The following is a 22,721-nucleotide window of genomic DNA, read 5'->3' on the forward strand; positions in this document are numbered from 1 at the left end:
ATGAGGAGAGGTTGAATAAACTCGGTTTGTTCTCACTGGAACGATGGAGGTTGAGGGGGTGACCTGATAGAGGTCTACAAAATTATGAGGGGCGTAGACAGAGTGGATAGTCAGAGGCTTTTTCCCAGGGTAGAGGGGTCAATTACTAGGGGGCATAGGTTTAAGGTGCGAGGGGCTAGGTTTAGAGGAGATGTACGAGGCAAGTTTTTTACACAGATGGTAGTGGGTGCCTGGAACTCGCTGCCGGGGAGGTGGTGGAAGCAGGGACGATAGTGACGCTTAAGGGGCATCTTGACAAATACATGAATGGGATGGGAATAGAGGGATACGGACCCCAGAAGTGCAAAAGATTTTAGTTTCGATGGGCAGCATGGTCGGCACAGGCTTGGAGGGCCAAAGGGCCTGTTCCTGTGCTGTACTTTTCTTTGTTCTGTTTGTTCTCCTCGTGTGTGCGTTGGTTTCTTCCGGGTGCTCCTGTTTCCTCCCATAGTCCAAAGATGTGCAAGTTAGGTGGATTAGCCATGCCGAATTGCCCCTTAGTGTCCAAAATGTTTAGATGGGGTTACTAGGTTACAGGGCTAGGGTGGATGTGTGGGACTTAAGTGGGGTGCTCTTTCCAAGGGCCGGTTCAGACTCGATGGGCCGATTGGCCTCCTGCATGGTAAATTATATATGTAATGTGCAAACTCCACACGGACAGTGACCCAGAGCTGGGATCGAACCTGGGACCTCAGCGCCATGAGGCAGCAAAGCTAACCACTGCGCCACCGTGCCACACCCCTCTGCAATCCATTCATAACTTTTTTGTGGTGGGCTGTGATTGACAGCTTCCACAAATGAGCTGCAGCCTTGATTCATTCACCTCCCTTCATGCCTGAGTGACTCAAGTGCTGAAACCCCAATGTTTACAAAAATCAACCACATTAAAGAGCGGTAAGTGCATTCCAATGACATGCTTGAATGAATGAATGGTTTGCAGCTAAAGGATTGAAACACAGGTCACAGCTGTGATGTCATGCCTGTGCTCTTCAGATATTTGATTGTTCTTGACTTCAGAGGTTTCTCCAGGTCTTCAGAGGATGTGTCTAGCTTGGAAGGTGTTACAGCCTCTTTTGCAGAAGGAAGACGAGTAGCAGCAAGGGGTTCTTCGGCAATCTCTGTTTCTGCTGATTGACGAAGTCACAGTCACACAATCTGATGGTATGGAGGGCGGTTCATCCTGAGATAGTCTGGCAGACACGGTACTGGCCCATTGATTTGTGCAGTTAACAACTACTTTCTGTGGTAGCAAATTCCACAGATTCATCACTCTCTGGGTGAAGACATTTCTCCTCAGCTCAGTCCTAAAAGTCCTTGGGCGGGATTCTCCGCAATCGGCGCGATGTCCGCCGACCGGCGCCAAAAACGGCGCGAAGCAGTCCGGCATCGCGCCGCCCCAAAGGTGCGGAATTCTCCGCATCTTGAGCGGCCGAGCCCTCACCTTGAGAGGCTAGGCCCGCGCCGGACTGATTTCCGCCCCGCCAGCTGGCGCGGAAATGACTTTGCCGTGAGACGCATGCGCGGGAGCGTCAGCGGCCGCTCACGGCATCCCCGCGCATGCGCAGTGGAGGGGGTCTCTTCCGCCTCTGCCATAGTGAAGACCATGGCGAAGGCGGAAGGAAAAGAGTGCCCCCCCGGCACAGGCCCGCCCGCGGATCGGTGGGCCCCGATCGCGGGCCAGGCCACCGTGGGGGCACCCCCCCCAGGACCCCAGAGCCCGGCCGCACCGCCTTGTCCCGCCGTTCGAAAGGTGGTTCAATCCACGCCGGCTGGACCTCACCAATGTCATATATAATTGCAGTAAAACATCTTAATTCCGATACTCAAATCCTCTCACTATGAAGGCCAAAATATTATTTTGCCTTCTTTACTGCCTGCTGTACCTGCACGCTTCCCCTCAGCGACTGGTGCACGAGGACACCAAGTCTCACTGAATATCCACCTCTCTCAATTTGCATCCATTCAAATAATAATCTGCTTTCCTATTTTTGCTCACAAAGCAGAAAACCTCACATTTATCCATATTATACTGCATCTGCCATGCATGTGCCCATTCACTCAGCCTGGAAAAATCCCGCTGAAGCATCTCTGCATTCTCCTCACAGCCCACCCGCCCACCCAACTTTGTATCATCTGCTAATTTGGAGATAATGGGCGGGATTCTCCAACCCCCCGCCGGGTCGGAGAATCTCCAGGGGGCGGCACGAATCCCGCCCCCTCCGGCTGCCGAATTCTCCGGCCCGTGATGAGCCGAGCGGCCGCCCGTTTTTGGCAGGTCTCGCCGGCGTAAATTAGAGTAGGTCCTTACCGGCGGGACCTGGCTCCACAGGCAACCTGCAGCGTCCTCGGTGGGCACGGAGGGATCTGGCCCTGGGGGGGTCCCCCCAAGGTGGCCTTATCCGCGATCGGGGCCCACCGATCCGCGGGCGGGCCTGTGCCGTGGGGCGATTCTTTCCCTCCGCACCGGCCGCTGTCAACCTCCGCCATGGCCGGAGCGGAGAACATCCCCCCTGCACATGCGCTGGGATGATGCTCCCGTGCATGCGCCAACTTGGGCCAGCCGGAGGAGGGCCTTCAGCGGCGGTTGGCGTGGCGCCAAACACTCCGGCCTAGCCCCTGAAGGCGCGGAGGATTCTGTACCTTCGGGGCGGCCCGACGCCGGAGTGGTTCACGCCAATCCTCGGCGCCGGAGTGGCCCGCCCCACCGGTTCGCGGAGAATCCCGCCCAATATATTTAGTACCCTCGTCTAAGTCATTAATATATAATTGGGAGCCAGAGGCACATGAAGGCGTCTTACAAAGCTTGGACTCATGCATTTTTGTTTGGATCAAGGGGTGTTTTCTGTAGAGTTAATAAGATTTCAACTTGTATGGTATTGCGATACATCGCCAAGAAACTGTTTAAGCGGCGATGTAATGAACCTTGATCCTTGGAAGCTTTCAGTGCATACTTTAATGACTGGACAAACCTTTCGGGGAAAGGGGTGGATGATAAGGTGCTTGTAGTAGCATGGCCCCTTTAAGGGGTGATAGTTTGTGGGCCACATGACGGGCCCAGAGCCTATGCAGTCACAGGGGGGAAGCATACACCTACCAGGAATTTGGGTGCGTTTCTGGCCATTGGAGCTTGGTCAGAGTTAGCCCAGGAGTTGTGGGAACAAGACCTGTGTATTAATTGTGCTGTCCATTGTATGCAGTTTGCCTCAGTTCAAGGAATTTCATTTGTGTTTCAACAAAATTAAAACTATCAAGTAAAAGATCATCTGCAGTCGAATAGTTATGCCACTGGTCTGGAAAATTGATCCGTTTGATTTGGAGGTTGAAAGTTGGGGCCGAAATGTCGAACGGCTCCAGTACTTTCTGCTGCCAATGAAGTCACATTATTTATATTTGCAGCTCACACACATATAATCTTGTGCGATGTTTTGTGGGCCACGTGACTGACCCTGAGCGTATGGGGTCACAGCGTGCAAACATATGCCTAGCAGGATCTTTGGTGCAATTCTGACCATTGGGGCTTGGCCAGAGTTATCCCCAGGGTTGTGGGAATAAGACCTGTGGGTTAGTTGTGCTGTTGAGTGTATATAATAATCACTTATTGTCACAAGTAGGCTTCAATGAAGTTACTGTGAAAAGCCCCTAGTCGCCACATTCCAGCGCCTGTTCGGGGAGCTGGTACGGGAAGTTTATAGTTTATAGTTTGCCTCAGTTCAATAAACGTCGTTTGTGCTTCAACACTGCTGCATTGATCGCCTTGCAATACAACAGTGCTAATTTTATGCATTTGATTCCACTCATCTCTAAATAGTGCTCGAATTCCTGAGCTTTAAATTGTAGACCGTTGTTACTCACAGTTTGTTCCGGTTCATTGAGCTGTATGATAGCTTGTTTCATGATTGTTGACTTCATTAGGATCACCTTGGCCAACTTGGACTGTGTCAGTCTACAATGATCATGAACATGTGCCCCTTGTAATGACCAGTAAAGTCTATGTATAAACATTCCCAAGGCATTTTACGCCTCTCCCATGGGTGCAATGGGGACAACAGTGGTGAGTTCCTTACCTACCCACATGACTGGCAGAGTCCTGCTTCTTCTATTTGGGTATCGATTCATGGACACCAGAAGTAGCTCCATGTGAGTTCCTTCATTCGTGCTGTACCTTGATATCCTTCATGTAATTGTTCCAATACTCTTTGTTACACTTTGCGGAATTATTACCCTCATCTCCCACAACAGATATCCGTGCTCTGCTGTGAACTCAGGACTCCTGGAAATATACAGTTTTAATTCAGGATGCCTTCCTGCTATCGTCCCTTTTAATATTATTTCCAGTACCTTCCCCATCACAGGATAATTTCTGATATGTTGTTGGACCTGAGCTGCAGTCACTGAAATGTGCTTTATTTGCACAAAATAGAAGATATTTTCACCACTGAGTGGTACCTGATCAGAAGCCAAAGGCAAAAGTAACAATACATCAGCATTGGCATGGCTCGCTGATTGACAGTATTTGGTCTCGTAGGAATGTACAGATAATATTAAAGACTATTTGGGTCTTCCTAACAATAATAATCTTTATTAGTGTCACAGTAGGCTTACATTAACACTGCAATGAAGTTACTGTGAAAATCCTGTCGTCGCCACACTATGGCACTTGTTTGGGTAAACTTTGGGAGAATTCAGAATATCCAATTCACCGAACAAACACGTCTTTCGGGACTTGTGGAAGGAAACTGGAGCACCCGGAGGAAACCTACGCAGACACGGGGAGAACGTGCAGACTCTGCACAGACAGTGGCTCATGCCGGGAATCGAACCCGGTTTCCTGGCGCTGTGAAGCAACAGTCCTAACCATTGTGCTACCGTGCCACCCATCCAGTCAGTGAATACCTGGTACCATTGATTGAGGATTTGTCTGCCAATCTAGCAGGAGGATAGAAGTACAGCAAGATTGACATATCACATGCATTGATTCACGCATGGAACCAGATTTATGATTGTTTTGAAATCTCCGCATTTGTGTATGGTTCCATCCTGATTCATTACAGGCACAGAAGGGGTTACCCAATATTGATGGATTCTAAGACTCCTCTATCCACAAGTCTCATTCATTCTGATTCTACCATTGGACCTAGGGTGTAGGGTACTGCTCTAGCCTTGAGACTGTTATGGGCCAGTGTTTAGAAAACTTCAAAGTATATCATGGAGTTCACCTGACCTACAACTGTTTATAGATTTTGGTTATGAGGAGCACAGGGCCTACCTTTCAGGTGTTATTCAACAGAGGCCTCAAGCACTTTTAATCAAAAGCAAAGTTTATTCTACAAATTCAGTTAACCTTTTTAGAAACACACACACAGTAAGCATTTTTATCAACTACAACACAAATACCCCATACAGCTACAGTACTCTATGTATAACCCTTAATAAATTCCACCCTTTAACTGCTCCAATTTTATAACAAGATCCCATAAACCAGAAATCGCTTTTCAAAGGTGTGGCCCAGCACACAGCACTCAGGACCTGGTAGAGGTACTTCTTGTTTCCTGTTCAAAACAACAGGTTTGAATTCCTTTCAGAAAACAGTTACCGCTTTTAAGTTATCATGTAATCTGGAGATAACTTTTAAAATGCAGAGAGAGAGACTCCAAGATCCTTGGCTGTTTGAATCCAGCAGCCAAAATGTGAAAATGAAAGCAAAAAACTCAGAGCCAAACAAAAGTTCCCAGTTCAAAAACAAAAGTAAAACCCAGATCCACAGCTCAGCTCCACATACACAATATCACTGAAGCCATTTGATAAGACAAAAAATTTCTTAAAGGGACACTTTCATGATAAGACTCTTAGGCTGGCTGTTTCATTTGATCTGAAGTGTCACCTGTATGATTTCATGGACTCCAGCGTGTCCTCAAATATACTGCTGTATTTCTCGAAAATGTTGTGTAGTCCCGTTTTAGAATCAACTTACCTGTTCACAGCACTCCAGTTTAACTTTATCTTTTCCAGCCAAGAGAAGCCAACAAGAGCTGGAAAACTACCTGGGACCACATGGAGTGACAGGACTGCAGTTTTCCCACTTAACTCTACTTTGGATGTATTATCTTAGAGGCAGTATTTCCTTGGTGTAGGTCCTCAGGATGACATCTGCTGGCTTTAATGGGAGGTGATACAATTTTTGTTCATAGGTAGTCTTGGGAATTAGGCAGCCCCCATATCGACCTCTATTTTTATAGGTTATCCCTTCAATTTTGGAATTACCCAGAACGGATGTGAATCACCTTGAACTGAAAGTACATTTAATTACAATTCCTCGTCAGACTGATGTGCTGTTTCTTCATGTTCTTATCATTTTCTTTTACACTGGCAAATTCTCTTGGTGGTGTAACAACCCTTACAAGGCCCACAGGGGCACACTAACCAATCTCCCCATGGGACTGGTGGAATTTGAGCTTTCCCACTAGTGGGCGGAGGCCCATCCAGCTGGGGCTGTTACCTTGCTCTGTAAAAGCCAGCCTGGACGGGGACCGGCATTCCGATAGTCCCGACTGGGACTTATTGTGTGCATGCCGTTATAGTGGTTGTTTTCCTTGACCCAAATAAACTTCCATTTACTTACCTTATCGGACATCATGGGTCTTCATAGGTGAAATTCAGCTTGTTTCTTCCTTTAGGTGTATTCTGTTTCTTTCTTTGAACGTTCTTCTCTGGAGAAACTGGTTTACTCCAGCAAACGTGCTCTGTAACCAATTCTGCCACAATTTTTGCATTGACTATCCTTGCTCCAGCAATCAGCCTGTGAATGGTTAATTTGTGCACAGTGATGACACGTCTGTTGCTGGGTGAACTTCCCCTCGCAGCAACCAGATTATGGATCCTCGTGCCCGCTCCAAGCTGAGAAGCCTCTTTCACCGCAAGCTCCATTGAAACAGCTATCTCAAAGGCTGTTTTAAAACTTAAATTTCATTGTTAACAATCTGCTTGAATGGCTGCATTCTTCAACATACAAACTAAACGGTCTCTAATGGTATCATCCAGAGAATCGCCAAATTCACAATACTCTGCGAGGCGCTTTAGGGTACCAACAAACTGTGCTTTAGTCTTCCCTTCTAGCTGAATCTTCTGTGAAACCAAAGCTGCTCCATGATTATTAATGGCCTCAGTGAATTATGTTCCACTAATATCTTAATAAAATTCTTGATATGTTTCTTGGGCTGTACCAGAGAAAATTAATTGTTTTACTGCCAATGGTACAGGGAAAATGAAAACAGAGACCATAATATCCTCTGATATCTTTTTGGCTAGGATATCTTTCTGCATATGACTTCCTCTTTTCAAATTCTTCCTCAAATGAGCCCATGGAACCAGATGTTCTAACCATTATTCAGTGATACAGGGTCAGCTTGTAACTTCTCTTATATAAATGGCTTAGTTAATAATGTTAAATAAGCCAATCGTAGCAGCTTGCGATGTGAGAATTTTTTTCTCTGTCCCACTCTACCTCCATGTCTTACTCTACTACATGTGAGGTGCTCTGCAGCCTGAACTCATCAGGGTGCTGGTTAAAATTTGAGGTATGGACCCTTCCTTTATTAATTTGTGCCTATCAAATTTACCGGTCCAATGTCAGATGTGATCGTTGACCTACTGTTGCTCTGCCTCAACATCAACCGTTGAAACATTCAATTTTCTTTTACACTTCTGAAAATAATTGTTCTAATCACACCCTCGTTGCTAGTTTTCTTTTTATCCTGTTGTGAATTGTACTTGCAGTAATGCTGAAGCACGTGGAGTTGAACGCAATAGTCAACAGAGGTTAATTTAATGGCTGGAGACTGAGGCAGAAGCCAGGAAAGCAGGCATTGACGTCTTGGAATATCATGTGACTAGACTCTTAAAGTGACCATGCAACAGCTCAACAACAACTCACGTATGCAACACTTTACCCAATAGAAGTTCAGACAGTACCTTTGGGAGTCCTGCTGCATGTTTCATCTGCGCCCCACCAACTGAAGCAGTCTGCCCATGGCAGGGGTGATTGGAAGGAGGCGAACAAGTAGTACAGGCTGTAGGCAAGGATGCAACTGTAGCAAGTAACGCCAATTGTAGAATAAAAGAACCAAGTTATGCCCACACCTGAAAATGGAAAGAGGAACAAGATTGTAAATTAGACATGATGGGCAGGATTCTCCATTTGAGAGACAAAGTGCTGACGCCGGGATTGAATGTGGGGTACTCGGTGGACCCGATGGGAGCGCCATTGCCGGAGCAATTCAGGATATGCTAATAGGCTGGCAATCGTGCCACGTGGAACTAGTGCAATTCCAAGCCAAGCTGGCGTTAGATTCAGTGAGGTCCAGATTGGCACAGGAGAACCTCACAAACTGGAGCTGCATATAAACACTCCACTCTCCACACACACGCATTCCAGCCAAGACAATGGCACCACAGGGAGCGGCCCTGATTCAAAGATGCAGAGCTGGTGATACTGCAAAGATGCTGTGGAGGAGAGGTTGGACACCCTCTTCCCTGGGGTGGGAAGGAGGCTCCCACCCGCCGAAGTCAACCGAGCGTGAGCGGAAGGTGCAGAGGTGGTGAGCGCCCTGGGCTCAACTGTGAGGACCGGCCAGCAGTGCCAGAAGAAGCTGCATGACCTCCTCAAGGTGGTCTGAGTGAATCAACAGTGCCATGTCCCTGGCACCACCATCGTCCCACACACCACAACCCCACAAATCTCACCCACCCCATCTGCAAGCGGCCCCCACCAGGTAGACTGGTAGCCAATGTCGCGTGAGGATGGGCAACCCCCCAGGCCAGACAGGGTAAATCACCACCTCTGTGCCTCTGGCACCACACCCGTCCCACAACCCTCACCTCCTCACCCCTGGCCCCCATGCGGCCACGCCAAGCGGACGGGTAGGCAGTGCCACGTGAGGTGCGGCAACCCCCCTAGGCTAGCCAGGGTGAGTCACCACCTCTTCAGCCCTGGCACCAACCCTGTACCACACCCTGCATGTGCACCCGTCCTCCTCGCTTGGGGGCGATCGAACCCCACTCACCGGCAGCCCGTCGCACCCCACCCTGCACCACATGCCAACATGCATACCACCTGCCCTGGCACGGTGCCCTGCACACACAATCCACTAGCCACGGACCCTCTGTGCTGCCCCCCTCCATGTACCTCACACTGTAAAGTATCTATCCCCCCAGGAGAAGGCAGCCACAAGTGCCAGTAGCGGAAGACGACCGAAGTAGCCCGCTGGACCTCCGACTCCTTGCCGCCGCATAGCAGAGGGCGATAGATATGGTCAGTGGAGTGGGAGAGCAAGTAGTCACCCAGGGGAGTTCTGCATAGGATAACCAAGTGACACCACAATGAATTGCGATGGCCCTATTGCATGAGAATCATCCATCTACCCCACACCATGCCGACCCGGGATCTCACCAGACACCTTGGGCGGGATTCTCCGACCTCCCGCCGGTTCGGAAAATCACCAGGAGGCAGCGTGAATCCCACTCCGCCGCTCCGACGCCGGCTGCCGAATTCTCCGGCGCCGTTTTTTGGCGGGGGTGGGGTTCATGCCACGCCGGTCAGGGGCCGTTGGCAGTGGCCCGCCCCGGCGATTCTCCAGTCCCTGATGGGCCGAGCGGCCACCCGTTTTCGGCCAGTCCCGCCGGCGTGGGTTAGACCAGGTCCGTACCGGCGGGACCTGGCTCTGAGGGCGGCCTGCGGAGTCTTCGGCAGGCGTGGGGGGTTCCGACCCCGGGGAGGGCCCCCACGGTGGCCTGGCTCCCGATCAGGGCCCAATGATCTGCGGGCGGGCCTGTGCCATGGGCGCACTCTTTCCCTCCGCGCCAGCCTGTGTAAAGCTCAGCCATGGCCGGCACAGAGAAGAAACCCCCTGCGCATGCGCAGAAATCACGCCAGTGGTTCTAGGAACACGCTGGCGCTCCTGCGCATGTGCCGGCCGGCGGAGGCCCGTTGGCGCGGCGCCAACCACTCCTGCGCCGACCTAGCCCCCGAAGGTGTGGAGGATTCCGCACCTTCAGGGCGGCCCGACGCCGGAGTGGTTCACGCCACTCTTTGGCCCCGATACGGCCCGCCCCGCCGGATACCTGAGAATCCCGGCCCTTGTCTTTTGTCTTGCAGGCGAGATTATCTGGGGTCCCATGGCGCCAGCCGCAACCCCGCAACTCAACAGGCCACGATGCAAGATCGTCCGAGGTCCCATGACGCCAGCTGCAACCCCCGCAACACCAGTCCGGGGACAACACTGACTTCTCGTCACTGCTGTCACAACACCCTCCACCATCCCACAGACAGTCATCTCGGAGGGTCATTTTAGTCAAGAGGCTCCTGGGACACTCACCAGTGCGCACAGCAGACATGCTGCGGTATATCAGGTGGAGGTAGGAACCCTCAAGGGGGCAGGCTGACAGAGGGCGGCCCAATCCCAGGGACGAGCTGCCATCCAGATGGAAGAGGAGAGAGTTGCTGGAGATGCAGCCACAGAGCCGGGGACTACAGGTGCAGGTGTAGTTTGAGGAGTTCAACCGACTGCAGGTGCAGGAGATGGTGCAGACAATGCATGCCATCCAGGTGCGAGGGTCATGGCCATGGGCCAGGATGTCCAAGGCCTGGAACACTCTGCGGGTGTGGCTGAGGCACAGGATGGGGCAGCCATGTATCAGGGCCCCATGGACATTGCTGCGGCGCTCCAGAGCGTGTCCCAGCCACAGCTGGCCATGGCTGTGAGCGTCAAGAGCATTGGCCTGGCCCTGGTTGACCTAAGCCAGTCACAGCGGGACCTGGCACAGTCCCTGAGGGATGTGGGCCAGTCCCAGAGGAAGCACAATCCCTGTGCTTCATGGCCACAAGCATGGAGACACTGGCCGAGATGAGAACAGGCATCCGGGACTGGTAGCATAGCTGGTGGCGGAGAACCCAGAACTCGCTTCTGCCATATACCCATCTCAAGGAGTAGCCCAGGGACCATCAGCAACCCCGAAGGAGGAGCTGATTATGGGACCCATGACGGTGACTACTGCAGGGGAGGTGCTGGACCATCGCAGCACCTCTGAATCCCCCCCCCCATCTGTCCCTGGCACGTCTGGTGGACAATAGGGAGAACACCATGCCACCTGTGACACCGAAAGACTGCTGGGCCCATCCAAGCCCGGTCGCTCCAGAGGAAGGCACCCAGGTCCAGGGTGGGATACGCAGCCGGCCGCCTCCACATCTGATGCACCAGCTGGGTACCCACCTGGATGGAGCATTAGAAAGGTAGACACCAGTTAAGTTGGCACGGGTGAAGCATGTAGGATAGCGTTGGGGGTTATGGCAAAATACTTGTATACATCACAATAAACATTTGTTCACTGGCGTTCCGATCGGCCTCGGACTTCTATCTGAAGGGCTGGGCTGGATGCAGAGGGTGTGCCGGGTAGGCGGGGGGGGCAGGGGTGTGTGGGGTGGTGGTGGTGTGTAGGCTGGTGGTGCGGGAGTTGGAGGAAAGCACAGGGCAGGGCTGCCGAGACAATCCAGTGTTCCCCCTGAAGTCGCCCCTCATAGGCGGCGGGGGACAGAACCAGAGATGTGGGGGCACCATGCAGTAGGGCCTACCCGATGAGTAATCCATCGCTGCTCATGCCCCCATAACCACCCTGGCACACACATTATGCAGCATCCTGTACCTGCCCGGATTCTGCCCATCCTGGCCATCCTCCTCGTCGGACAAGGTCTGTCGTTCATCCTCCTCCTGCTCCACCATTTCACCCTTGTGCAGCACGATGGTGTGCAGGAAGCGGCAGGCCAGCTCGATTTGGAAAACCCTCATAGGGCTATATTGGAGAGCCCCACCAGAGTAGTCCAGGCACCTGGAACGCATCTTCAGGATGCCAATGCATCGATCGAAGATGCTCCTGATTGCTGCATGGGTGTCATTGTAACGTTTCTCTGCGTCGGTTTGGGGTCTCCAGACAGGTGTCATTAGCCACGACTACAACAGATAACCCTTGTCGCCCAAGAACCAACCCTTCACCCAAGAAGCCCAGTGCTGGTGGCCAATCTGAGGGCGTGGAATGAACGCAGGCACCCCTTCAATCTGGTTGCAATACCCAGCATGGTCCCCGTCTGTCTTCACAAAAGAGGACACAAATCAGGGGCGTCATTCTCCGACCCCCCAGCGGGTCGGAGAATGGCTGTTGGCTGCCGTGAATCCCGCCCCCGCCGGTTGCCGAAGTCTCCAAAGGGAGAAAAGTCGGCGGCGGGTTAATGGCGCCGCTGCCGCGGAGAATGTCACGGGTCTGCGCAAGGCAGCCGATTTTCGGCCTGCCGATATTCTCCCTTCCAGATGGGCCGAAGTCCCGTCGACGTGATGACCGTTCACGTCGACGTAAATCAAACCTCCTTTTCATCGGCGTGACCCGGTGCTCCAGGCTCACGCCGACCAGCGTGGAGGTGAGTGACGGCCTGGGGGGTTGGCTCTGGGCAGGCGATGGCGTGGCCGCAGTCTGAATGTGTGGGGAGAGGTGTGTCTCGGGTTGTGTGTGTGTGCGGCGGGGGGGGGGGGGGGGTGTACTTAGAGTAGGCTGGGCTCCGGGGGAGTGCCGGGAGGGGGTCCGTGCCGGGGTGGAGGTTGGGGGGGGGTCCGTGCCGTGCTGGGGTGGAGGTTGGGGGGGGTCCGTGCTGGGGTGGAGGTTGGGGGGGGTCCGTGCCGTGCCGGGGTGGAGGTTGGGGGGGGTCCGTGCTGGGTGGAGGTTGGGGGGGGGGTCCGTGCCGGGGTGGAGGTTAGGGGGGGAGTCCGTGCTGGGGTGGAGGTTGGGGGGGGGTCCGTGCCATGCCGGGGTGGAGGTTGGGGGGGTCCGTGCTGGGGTGGAGGTTGGGGGGGGGGTCCGTGCCGTGCCGGGGTGGAGGTTGGGGGTTAGGGGGCGGGTCTGTGCCGAGGAGGGGGATGGGAGGGCAAGTGAGTTGGTTCACCTGGCCAGGTGCCAGCGTCCAACAGTTGGACCCATGCGGTCCATGCCACCTGGCTGGGGGGAGGAGGGGATATGGGCAATGATGACATGTCGTCGTTCCCCTCCCCCCCACCAGGCCGTCATGTTTTCAGATCATCCAGCGATGTTGGCCGCCGTGGTGGCAGCCGCTCATGTCTATGTTGCCCTGGATGAGGAGGAGGAGGAGGAGGAGCGTGCCAGAGAGGCGGCAGGGGCAGAGGGGCAGGCGGCAGCCGCCCAGGCTGGAGGGACACCTGACCGACAGGACGAGGAGGGGGAGGAGGACGTCGCGGCCCCACGGCAATGGAGGCACCCGAGGGCGCCCCGTGTGTACCGGCCCCGGCAGTCATACCAGGACCTCAAGGACCGGGAATGCAGGAGGAGACTCCGGATGTGCCGGTAAACCGTGGCACACATCTGCCACCTGCTGGCACACCTGTCACCGCGTGGCTCTGGCGGGGGACACCCTCTCCCCGTGTCCGTCAAGGTTACGGTGGCCCTGAACTTTTATGCAACGGGGTCATTCTAGGCACCGAGTGGGGACCTGTCCGGCATATCGCAGACATCGGTGCACCGGTGCATCCGGGCAGTGACAGATGCCCTATATGCCATGGTGCACCGCTACATCCGCTTCCCCGTGGACCGGGCCAGCCAAGATGCCCGGGCCATGGGCTTCTCTGCCGTGGCCAGGTTCCCCATGGTCCAGGGCGCGATCGATGGGATGCACGTCGCCGTGCGGCCACCTGCAGATAACAGGGCCGTGTTCACTAATAGGAAGGGGACCTATTCGATGAACGTACAGGTGGTCTGCGACCACCGCATGATGATCCTGCACGTCTGCGCCCGTCACCCAGGCAGTGTACACGACTCATTCGTGTTGTCGCGGTCATCCATCCCCGGCATGTACGAGGGACGCCATCCCCGGCTGAGGGGCTGGTTGCTGGGCGACAGGGGCTACCCATTGCGATCGTGGCTGATGACGCCTATCCGGAGGCAACGCAATGAGGCGGAGAACCGCTACAATGATGCCCATGTAGCGACAAGGGGAGTGATCGAGAGGTGCTTTGGCGTGCTGAAGATGCGTTTCAGGTGCCTGGACCTCTCTGGGGGCGCCCTCCAGTATCGGTCAGATAGGGTCGGCCGCATCATAGTGGTGTGCTGCGTCCTGCACAACATAGCCCAGCAGAGGGGCGATGTGCCGCAGGCAGAGGAGGGCGGAGTGGAGGAGCAGCAGGAAGAGGCCCAGTCCTCCCCAGATGAGGGGGATGGGGGCAATGGTCAGGGCAGACGGTGTCAGCCTGGGTGGCACGCATAATCGGCACCACTCCCAGCTCCTGGACGCGGGTGGACTCCTCCATATCCCCCCTCACCTGGATATGGGGAGGGGGGATATGGGGGAGGGGGGATATCGGGGAGGGGGGGATATGGGGGAGGGGGAAATATGGGGGAGGGGGGAAATGGGGGATATGGGGGATATGGGGAGGGGGGATATGGGGAGAGGGGATATGGGGAGGGGGGATATGGGGGATATTATGGAGGGGGGATATGGGGAAGGGGGGATATGGGGGAAGGGGGGATATGGGGGAGGGGGGGTATGGGGGAGGGGGATATGGGGAGGGGGGATATGGGGGAGGGGGGATATGGGGGAGGGGGGATATGGGGGAGGGGGGATATGGGGGATATGGGGGAGGGGGATATGGGGGAGGGGGGGATATGGGGGAGGGGGGATATGGGGGAGGGGGGATATGGGGAGGGGGGATATGGGGGAGGGGGGATATGGGGGAGGGGGGATATGGGGGAGGGGGATATGGGGGAGGGGGATATGGGGAATATGGGGGAGGGGGGATATGGGGAGGGGGGATATGAGGGAGGGGGGATATGGGGGAGGGGGGATATGGGGGATATGGGGGAGGGGGGATATGGGGAGGGGGGATATGGGGGATATGGGAGAGGGGGGATATGGGAGAGGGGGATATGGGGGAGGGGGGATATGGGGGAGGGGGGATATGGGGGAGGGGGGATATGGGGGAGGGGGGATATGGGGGAGGGGGGATATGGGGGATGGGGGATATGGGGAGGGGGGATATGGGGGAGGGGGGATATGGGGGATATGGGGGAGGGGGATATGGGGGAGGGGGTATATAGGGGAGGGGGGATATGGGGGAGGGGGGATATGGGGGAGGGGGGATATGGGGGAAGGGGGATATGGGGGAGGGGGGATATGGGGGAGGGGGGATATGGGGAGGGGGATATGGGGGAAATGGGGGAGGGGGGATATGGAGGAGGGGGGATATGCGGGAGGTGGGATAGAGGGGGAGGGGGGGATATGGGGGAGGGGGGAATATGGGGGAGGGGGCATATGGGGAGGGGGCATATGGGGAGGGGGGTATATGGGGGATATGGGGGAGGGGGTATATGGGGGAGGGGGTATATGGGGGATATGGGGAGGGGGGATATGGGGGAGGGGGGATATGGGGGAGGGGGGATATGGTGGAGGGGGATATGGGGGATATGGGGGAGTGGGGATATGGGGGAGGGAGGGATATGGGGGAAGGGGGATATGGGGATATGGGGGGATATGGGGGAGGGGGGATATGTGGGAGGGGGGATATGGGGGATATGTGGGAGGGGGATATGGGGGAGGGGGATATGGGGGAGGGTGGATATGGGGGATATGGGGGAGGGGGGATATGTGGGAGGGGGATATGGGGGATATGGGGGAGGGGGGATATGGGGGAGGGGGGATATGGGGGAGGGGGGATATGGGGAGGGGGATATGGGGGAGGGGGGATATGGGGGAGGGGGATATATGAGGGATGGGGGATATGGGGGATATGGGGGAGGGGGGATATGGGGGAGGGGGGATATGGGGGAGGGGTTATATGGGGAGGGGGATATGGGGGAGGGGGATATGGGGGAGGGGGGATATGGGGGAGGGGGATATATGGGGGATGGGGGATATGGAAGATATGGGGGAGGGGGATATGGGGAGGGGGGATATGGGGAGGCTCACCCTGCCTGCTCTGACGAGGTCGTTCACTTTCTTGTGGCACTGGGTGCCTGTCCGTGGTGTCAGGGCCACAGCGGTGACGGCCTCTACCACTTCCCTCCACAGACGCCCGGGATACAGGGCGTCCCTCCTCTGCTCCACCGCGTCCAGGAGCGCCTCCACATTGCGTGACTCGAACCTCGGGGCTGAGCGACGGCCAGCCATCCAGTCGGGTGTTGCGGTCGGGTGTTCCGGTCGGGTGGGGGGAGCAGCGCGGCCTTATGAGCCGTCACGCCGTGCAGCGCGTATGACGCTGCACGACATGAACCACTGCGCAAGCGCGAATCCCGTTACGTCGCTGCTAGCCCATTTCGGGCCGGAGACTATCGACCCCTTTTTCCGACGTGACGCAAGTCGGATTTGCGCCGTTTTTTGCGCCGATTGGCGGACTTTCCGCCGATAACGGAGAATTTCGCCCCTGATGCCAGAAATGTTGGAGAATGAAAGATTTAGTGAAAGGGAATAATTAATGAGATCAATATTAGTAGAGAAATGGTGCTTGGAAAATTGATGGGATTGAAGGCGGATAAATCCCCAGGGCCTGATAATCTGCATCCCAGAGTACTTAAGGAGGTGGCAAGTACTTATTGTGCAAGTATAAAGCGCATAGGATTGGGTGAAGTGTATTGAGGTGGATAGAAAACTGTTTTGCAGAGGGGAAACAGAGAGCAGGAATGAATTGGTCCTTTTTGAATTGGCAGGCAGTAACTAGTGGGGTGCCACGGGGATCGGTGCTGGAACCCCAGCTGTTCACAATATATATCAATGATTTGGATGAGGGAACAAAATGTAACATCTCAAAGTTTGCAGATAATAACAAGTTGGGTGGGAGGGTGAATTGTGACAAGGATGCAGAGATCCTACAGCATGATCTGGACAGGTTGGCGAGTGGGCAAATCAATGGTAGATGCAGTCTAATTTGGATAAGTGTGAGGTTATTCACTTTGGAAACAAAAACAGGAAGGCAGATTACTACATGAACGGTTGTAAATTGGGAAAGGGGAGTGTGCAGCGGGACCTGGGTGTCCTTGTGCACCAGTCGCTGAAGGAAAGCATGCAGGTGCAGCAGGCGGTAAAGCAGGCTAATGGTATGTTGGCCTTCATTGCGAGAGGTTTCGGTTATGGGGAGAAAGCAGGATTAGGCTATTGAATTGGGTGATCAGCCATGAATGTGATAAATGGTGGAGCAGGCTCGAAGGGCTAAAAAGGCCTCCTCCTGCTCCTGTCTTCTATGTTTCTATATTTATGAAAACAAACACCTCCTATAAAAGGGGGAGACAGGGCGAAGTAGTACTGACAGTAGGGGGCCTATACACCAGACGGCAGAGTAGTGACCCTGGGGGAACTAACAGAATAGCTTCAGATCCCGAAAGGGCACCAGGACACTCTCTATGAGCAGACTCTTAACCTCATGTGAACTAGGGTACGGTAACTGCCTAGACATTTAAGGACGACTGATAGAGGAATTAAGGTCACTGCTGGACGAGGCATGGGAGAAGTGGGAGGAAGAGCAAGGCATCTTAGCCATCTTAGGGCTGCACGGTAGCACACGTGGCTAGCACTGTCTAATTTGGATAAGTGTGAGGTTATTCACTTTGGAAACACTTCACAACACCAGGGTCCCAGATTCGATTCCCCGCTGGTCACTGTCTGTGCGGAGCCTGCACGTTCTCCCTGTGTCTGCGTGGGTTTCCTCCGGGTGCTCCGGTTTCCTCCCACAGTCCAAAGACGTGCAGGTTAGGTGGATTGGCCATGCTAAATTGACCTTAGTGTCCAAAAAGGTTAGGAGGGGTTATTGGGTTACGGGGATAGGGTGGAAGTGAGGGTTTAAGTGGGGCGATGCAAACTCGATGGGCCGAATGGCCTCCTTCTGCACTGTATGTTCTATGGATCGAGATAGGGGGAGGACTCTGGATCGAAACACTGTATATGGTTAACTCCACCTCCTTATGCGCAGGGCAGAGGCTAACACAGCTAAGGGTAGGCACAGGGTGCACGTGACCATAACACGCAGGAACAGGTTCTTCCCTGAGGACAAATGTGAATAGTGACAGAGAGGCCTGGCTATCACAATCATATGTTTTGGGCATGTCCCAGACTTGCAAACATGGGGCAGGGTGCTCCGGCCCCGGGCCGGGTCGGAGAATCGCCGGGGGGGGGGGCCATTCACGCGACGCCGCTCCGATGCCGGTCCGCCGATTCTCCGGTCACCGATGGGCTGAGTGGCCGCTGAGATAGGCCGAGTCCCGCCGGCGCCATTCACGTGTGGTCCTACCCGGCGGGACCTCGGCGTTCATCCTGCGGAGGGGCGGCCTGGTGGGGTGGAAGGGGTATTTGACCCCGGGGGGGACTCCACTGTGGCCTGGCCCATGATCGGGGCTTCCGATCGGCGGGCCGGCTTGTCCTGGTGTGGGCCTATGTTCCTCCACGCCGGGCCCCTGTAGCTCTCTGCCATGTTGCATCGGGGCCGGCACGGAGAAGGCAACTGGCACGCATGCGTGAGTTCGCGCTGGCCCCCTGTAGGGCCAGCCGGCGGGGCGGTGCCAGTTTGATGCCGGTATCCTCAGCTGGAGCTGCGTGAGTCGCTCTAGTGTCGTGCTGGCCCCTTGTAGGGCACAGGACCGCTGCTCCTAGGGGCCTGTTGAAGCTCTCGTAAAATGCGACGACGTTTATGACGGTGTCAACACTTAGCCTCAGGATCAGAGAATCCCACTCATGGAGTTTGGCAGGAGGGTCCTCCAGTTACTCTTATCCTTATACATGACCAGCTTTATCATACTCTTGATGGTTCTGATAAATCAGATTGAGGACGGTCCATGGAGGTTCTTACAATCTAAATATGGAGTAGAGCACAAAGACCATTTGCCATTTTGGACACAAAGTCTGGTCTGTTAAGGTCTCCTTTGGGATTCCCACCCTGGAGAATATCTTCACTAATTCAACTTCTGCTCCTTACTGGAATCGCCTCAGGATATAATAATAATAATAATAATAATAATAATCTTTTATTGTCACAAGTATGAAGTTACTGTGAAAAGCCCCTAGTCGCCACATTCCGAAGCCTGTTCGGGTAAGCTGGTACAGGAATTGAACGTTCTTCTGCATCACAAACCAGCTGTCCAACCCTCTGAGCTGTTAGCCGCTTATATACTGTGGCCTTGGGAACACCTACACAATATATCAATGTCCTCAGACTGATCTCTCCAGTATTCTGAGTTGGTCAACATTGTTTCCTTAGAAAGCAGCCCAATTATTGGGAGAGGGTGAGTGTGCGAACATTTCAGCCTCCATGTCAGTCTTTTCACTCTGTGTATCTGCCTTTATTAAGTGCATAACAGGTCATAAAATAAGAACAGAAAGTGTCAGGAAAGCACAATAGGAGTAGCCTGGCAGCATCTGTTGGGAGGGAAAGAAAGTTAACTTTTCGAGTTTGTGTGACTTGGTCAGATTGAGAACATTCAGCAAGATAGGCAGAAACCACCTGAGGTGGAAATATAAGCAATATATTAATTTAAATACTCATTATTACTCGTTAAACTGTTTCCAATCTTGTTCTGCTGAACAAACACTAACCTTGTAATATTGGCACGGCTTTCCACACTGCAACAGGTCCGAGGCTGGCAAACTGCCCAAAGGAAGATTCCAGAAAAAACAGTGGCACCCCAAGCAGCGCCAGCATGAGAGTGTAGGGAATAAGAAACGCACCTGGAATATATAGTAAAGAGAAATTAAATAGATTGTCTGGAGGTAAGAGTGACTAGATTTAGAGTCAGTTTTGAAATGGTTGTTAAGCAACTAGAGACATTAATGTTAACACAGGGACTCAAATGTAAGTTTTATTTCCAGTATTTTTTAAGTATACGTTTGCTCAATATGTGAATAATATATAAAAGAGCCACACTGAACTTTCAGGACGGGCTTCTCCGCTGGCTCACGCCAAAATCACGAAACGCGCTTGGGTGGAGAATAGGGTCTGATGCCAAAATCGAGGCGGTACTGATTTGATCGCAGATCACAATTGTCCGTCACCTAGACAGCAGAGTCAATGCGGTCCGGAACGCAAATACAGTAAATACCATTACATGTCATTAGCGGGCCTGTCCCGGTATTATCTGGGGCCCCTGCGATTCTCTGCCTCTGATGGGCGGAATTCCCGACGGTGCTGTTCACTTGTGCTTTTAAAAATCGTAAAACCAGCATCGTGGCTGATGAGGGAGAGAGAGGAGGTAGGACACAGAGAGAGGCGCAACCATGAGCTGCCGGGCTGGTCACTGACTGGAGGGGGCCTTGCCAGGACCGTGGACGAGGGGGTGGGCCAAGTGGCTGGGGAGACCCCAGATGGGTCTGGGGTAGTGTCCAGTGATGGACCGCCATAGTCGCGGCTTCCGAAACCCCCCACAAAGCCAGCAATAGTTTGTCTCTCCAGAAACAATTCAGATTGTTTTAAACTCTCTCAAATTGTCTCTTGCAAATGAAACAGAATTCCTTACTTCACCTATTTTATTCCTGAATGTAGTGTTTAATGGAACAGTGTAGAGGGAGATTTACTCTGTATCCAACCCCGAGCTGCACTTGTCCTGGGAGTGTTTGTTGGGGACAGTGTAGAGGGAGCTTTACTCTGTATCTAACCCGTTTGGGTCCGCGCAACAAGAGAGTAGGGACGAAGAAAAACCCGGACTCCAAAGCTCATTAGAGCGAGAGAACTGGGCGCTCGGGATCGGAGCGATCTGGCGGTATATAGAACAGAGAACAGTACAGCACAGAACAGGCCCTTCGGCCCTCGATGTTGTGCCGAGCCTTGTCCGAAACCAAGATCAAGCTATCCCATTCCCTGTCATTCTGGTGTGCTCCATGTGCCTATCGAATAACCGCTTGAAAGTTCCTAAAGTGTCCGACTCCACTATCGCAGCAGGCAGTCCATTCCACACCCTAAGCACTCTCTGAGTAAAGAACCTACCTCGGACATCCCTCCTATAACTCCCACCCTGAACCTTATAGTTATGCCCCCTTGTAACAGCTACATCCACCCGAGGAAATAGTCTCAGAACATCCACTCTATCTATCCCCCTCATCATCTAATAAACCTCTATTAAGTCGCCTCTCATCCTCCTCCGTTCCAAAGAGAAAAGCCCTAGCTCCTTCAACCTTTCCTCCTAAAACTTATCCTGCAACCAGGCAGCATCCTGGTAAATCTCCTTTGCACCCTTTCCAATGCTTCCACATCCTTCCAAAAGTGAGGTGACCAGAACTGCACACAATACTCCAAATGTGGTCTCACCATGGTCATGTACAGTTGAAGCATAACCCCATGGTTCTTAAACTCAAGTCCCTGTTAATAAACGCTAACACACTATAGGCCTTCTTCACGGCTCTATCTACTTGAGTGACAACCTTCAGAGATCTGTGGACATGAACCCCAAGATCTCTCTGTTCCTCCACATTCCTCAGAACCCTGCCGTTGACCCTGTAATCCGCATTCAAATTTTTCCTACCAAAATGAATCACCTCGCACTTGTTAGGGTTAAACTCCATCTGCCATTTTTTGGCCCAGCTCCGCATCTTATCAATGTCTCTTTGCAGCCTCCAACAGCCCTCCACCTCATCCACTACTCCACCAATCTTGGTGTCATCAGCAAATTTACAGACCCATCCTTCAACCCCCTCCTCAAAGTCATTGATAAAAATCACAAATAGCAGAGGACCCAGCACTGATCCCTGTGGTACACCGCTGGTAACTGGTCTCCAGTCTGAAAATTTGCCATCCACCACCACCCTCTGTCTTCTATGTGATAGCCAGTTACTTATCCAATTGGCCAAATTTCCCTCGATCCCACACCTCCTTACTTTCTTCATGAGCCGACCATGGGGAACCTTATCAAACGCCTACTAAAATCCATGTATACGACATCAACTGCTCTATCTTCATCTACACACCTAGTAACCTCCTCAAAGAATTCAATCAAATTTGTGAGGCAAGACTTACCCTTCACGAATCCGTGTTGACTATCCCGGATTAAGCTGCATCTTTCCAAATGGTCATAAATCCTATCCTTCAGGACCTTTTCCACGAACTTACCGACCACCGAAGTAAGACTAAACGGCCTATAATTACCAGGGTCATTCCTATTCCCTTTCTTGAACAGAGGAACAACATTCGCCACTCTCCAGTCCTCTGGCACTATCCCCGTGGACAGTGAGGACCCAAAAATCAAAGCCAAAGGCTCTGCAATCTCATCCCTTGCCTCCCAAAGAATCCTAGGATATATCCCATCTGGCCCAGGGGACTTGTCGACCCTAAGGTTTTTCAAACTTGGTAATACATCCTTCCTTGGAACATCTACCTCCTCCAGCCTACCCACCTGTATCACACTCTCATCCTTAAAAACATGGCCTCTTTCCTTGGCCCCTGAAGAAAAGTATTCAGTCAACGCCTCTCCTATCTCTTCTGACTCCATGCACAGTTTCCCACTACTGTCCTGGACCGTCCCTAACCTCACCCTGGTCATTCTTTTATTTCTCACATAAGAGTAAAAAACCTTGGGGTTTTCCTTGATCCGACCTGCCAAGGACTTCTCATGCCCCCTCCTAGCTCTCCTAAGTGCTTTTTTTTAGCTCATTCCTTGCTACCTTGTAACCC

The 22,721-nt window shown here is 53.3% G+C and overlaps 1 protein-coding gene across 1 annotated transcript in view; it reads right to left on the reverse strand.

Annotated features, from left to right (window-relative positions):
• The window catches only part of LOC140420915 (sodium- and chloride-dependent neutral and basic amino acid transporter B(0+)-like), a 277,105-nt gene that overhangs the window by 215,801 nt on the left and 38,583 nt on the right, over nucleotides 1–22,721 (reverse strand). Inside the window, exons 3-4 of the mRNA XM_072505063.1 lie at nucleotides 19,658–19,789; nucleotides 8,008–8,175 (exon numbers count right to left, since the gene is read on the reverse strand). Of these exons, the coding sequence (XP_072361164.1) occupies nucleotides 8,008–8,175; nucleotides 19,658–19,789 (300 nt within the window). The remainder of the gene's footprint in view (nucleotides 1–8,007; nucleotides 8,176–19,657; nucleotides 19,790–22,721) is intronic.

The sequence above is a fragment of the Scyliorhinus torazame genome, chromosome 5, assembly GCF_047496885.1.
Source record: "Scyliorhinus torazame isolate Kashiwa2021f chromosome 5, sScyTor2.1, whole genome shotgun sequence".
NCBI lineage: Eukaryota > Metazoa > Chordata > Chondrichthyes > Carcharhiniformes > Scyliorhinidae > Scyliorhinus > Scyliorhinus torazame.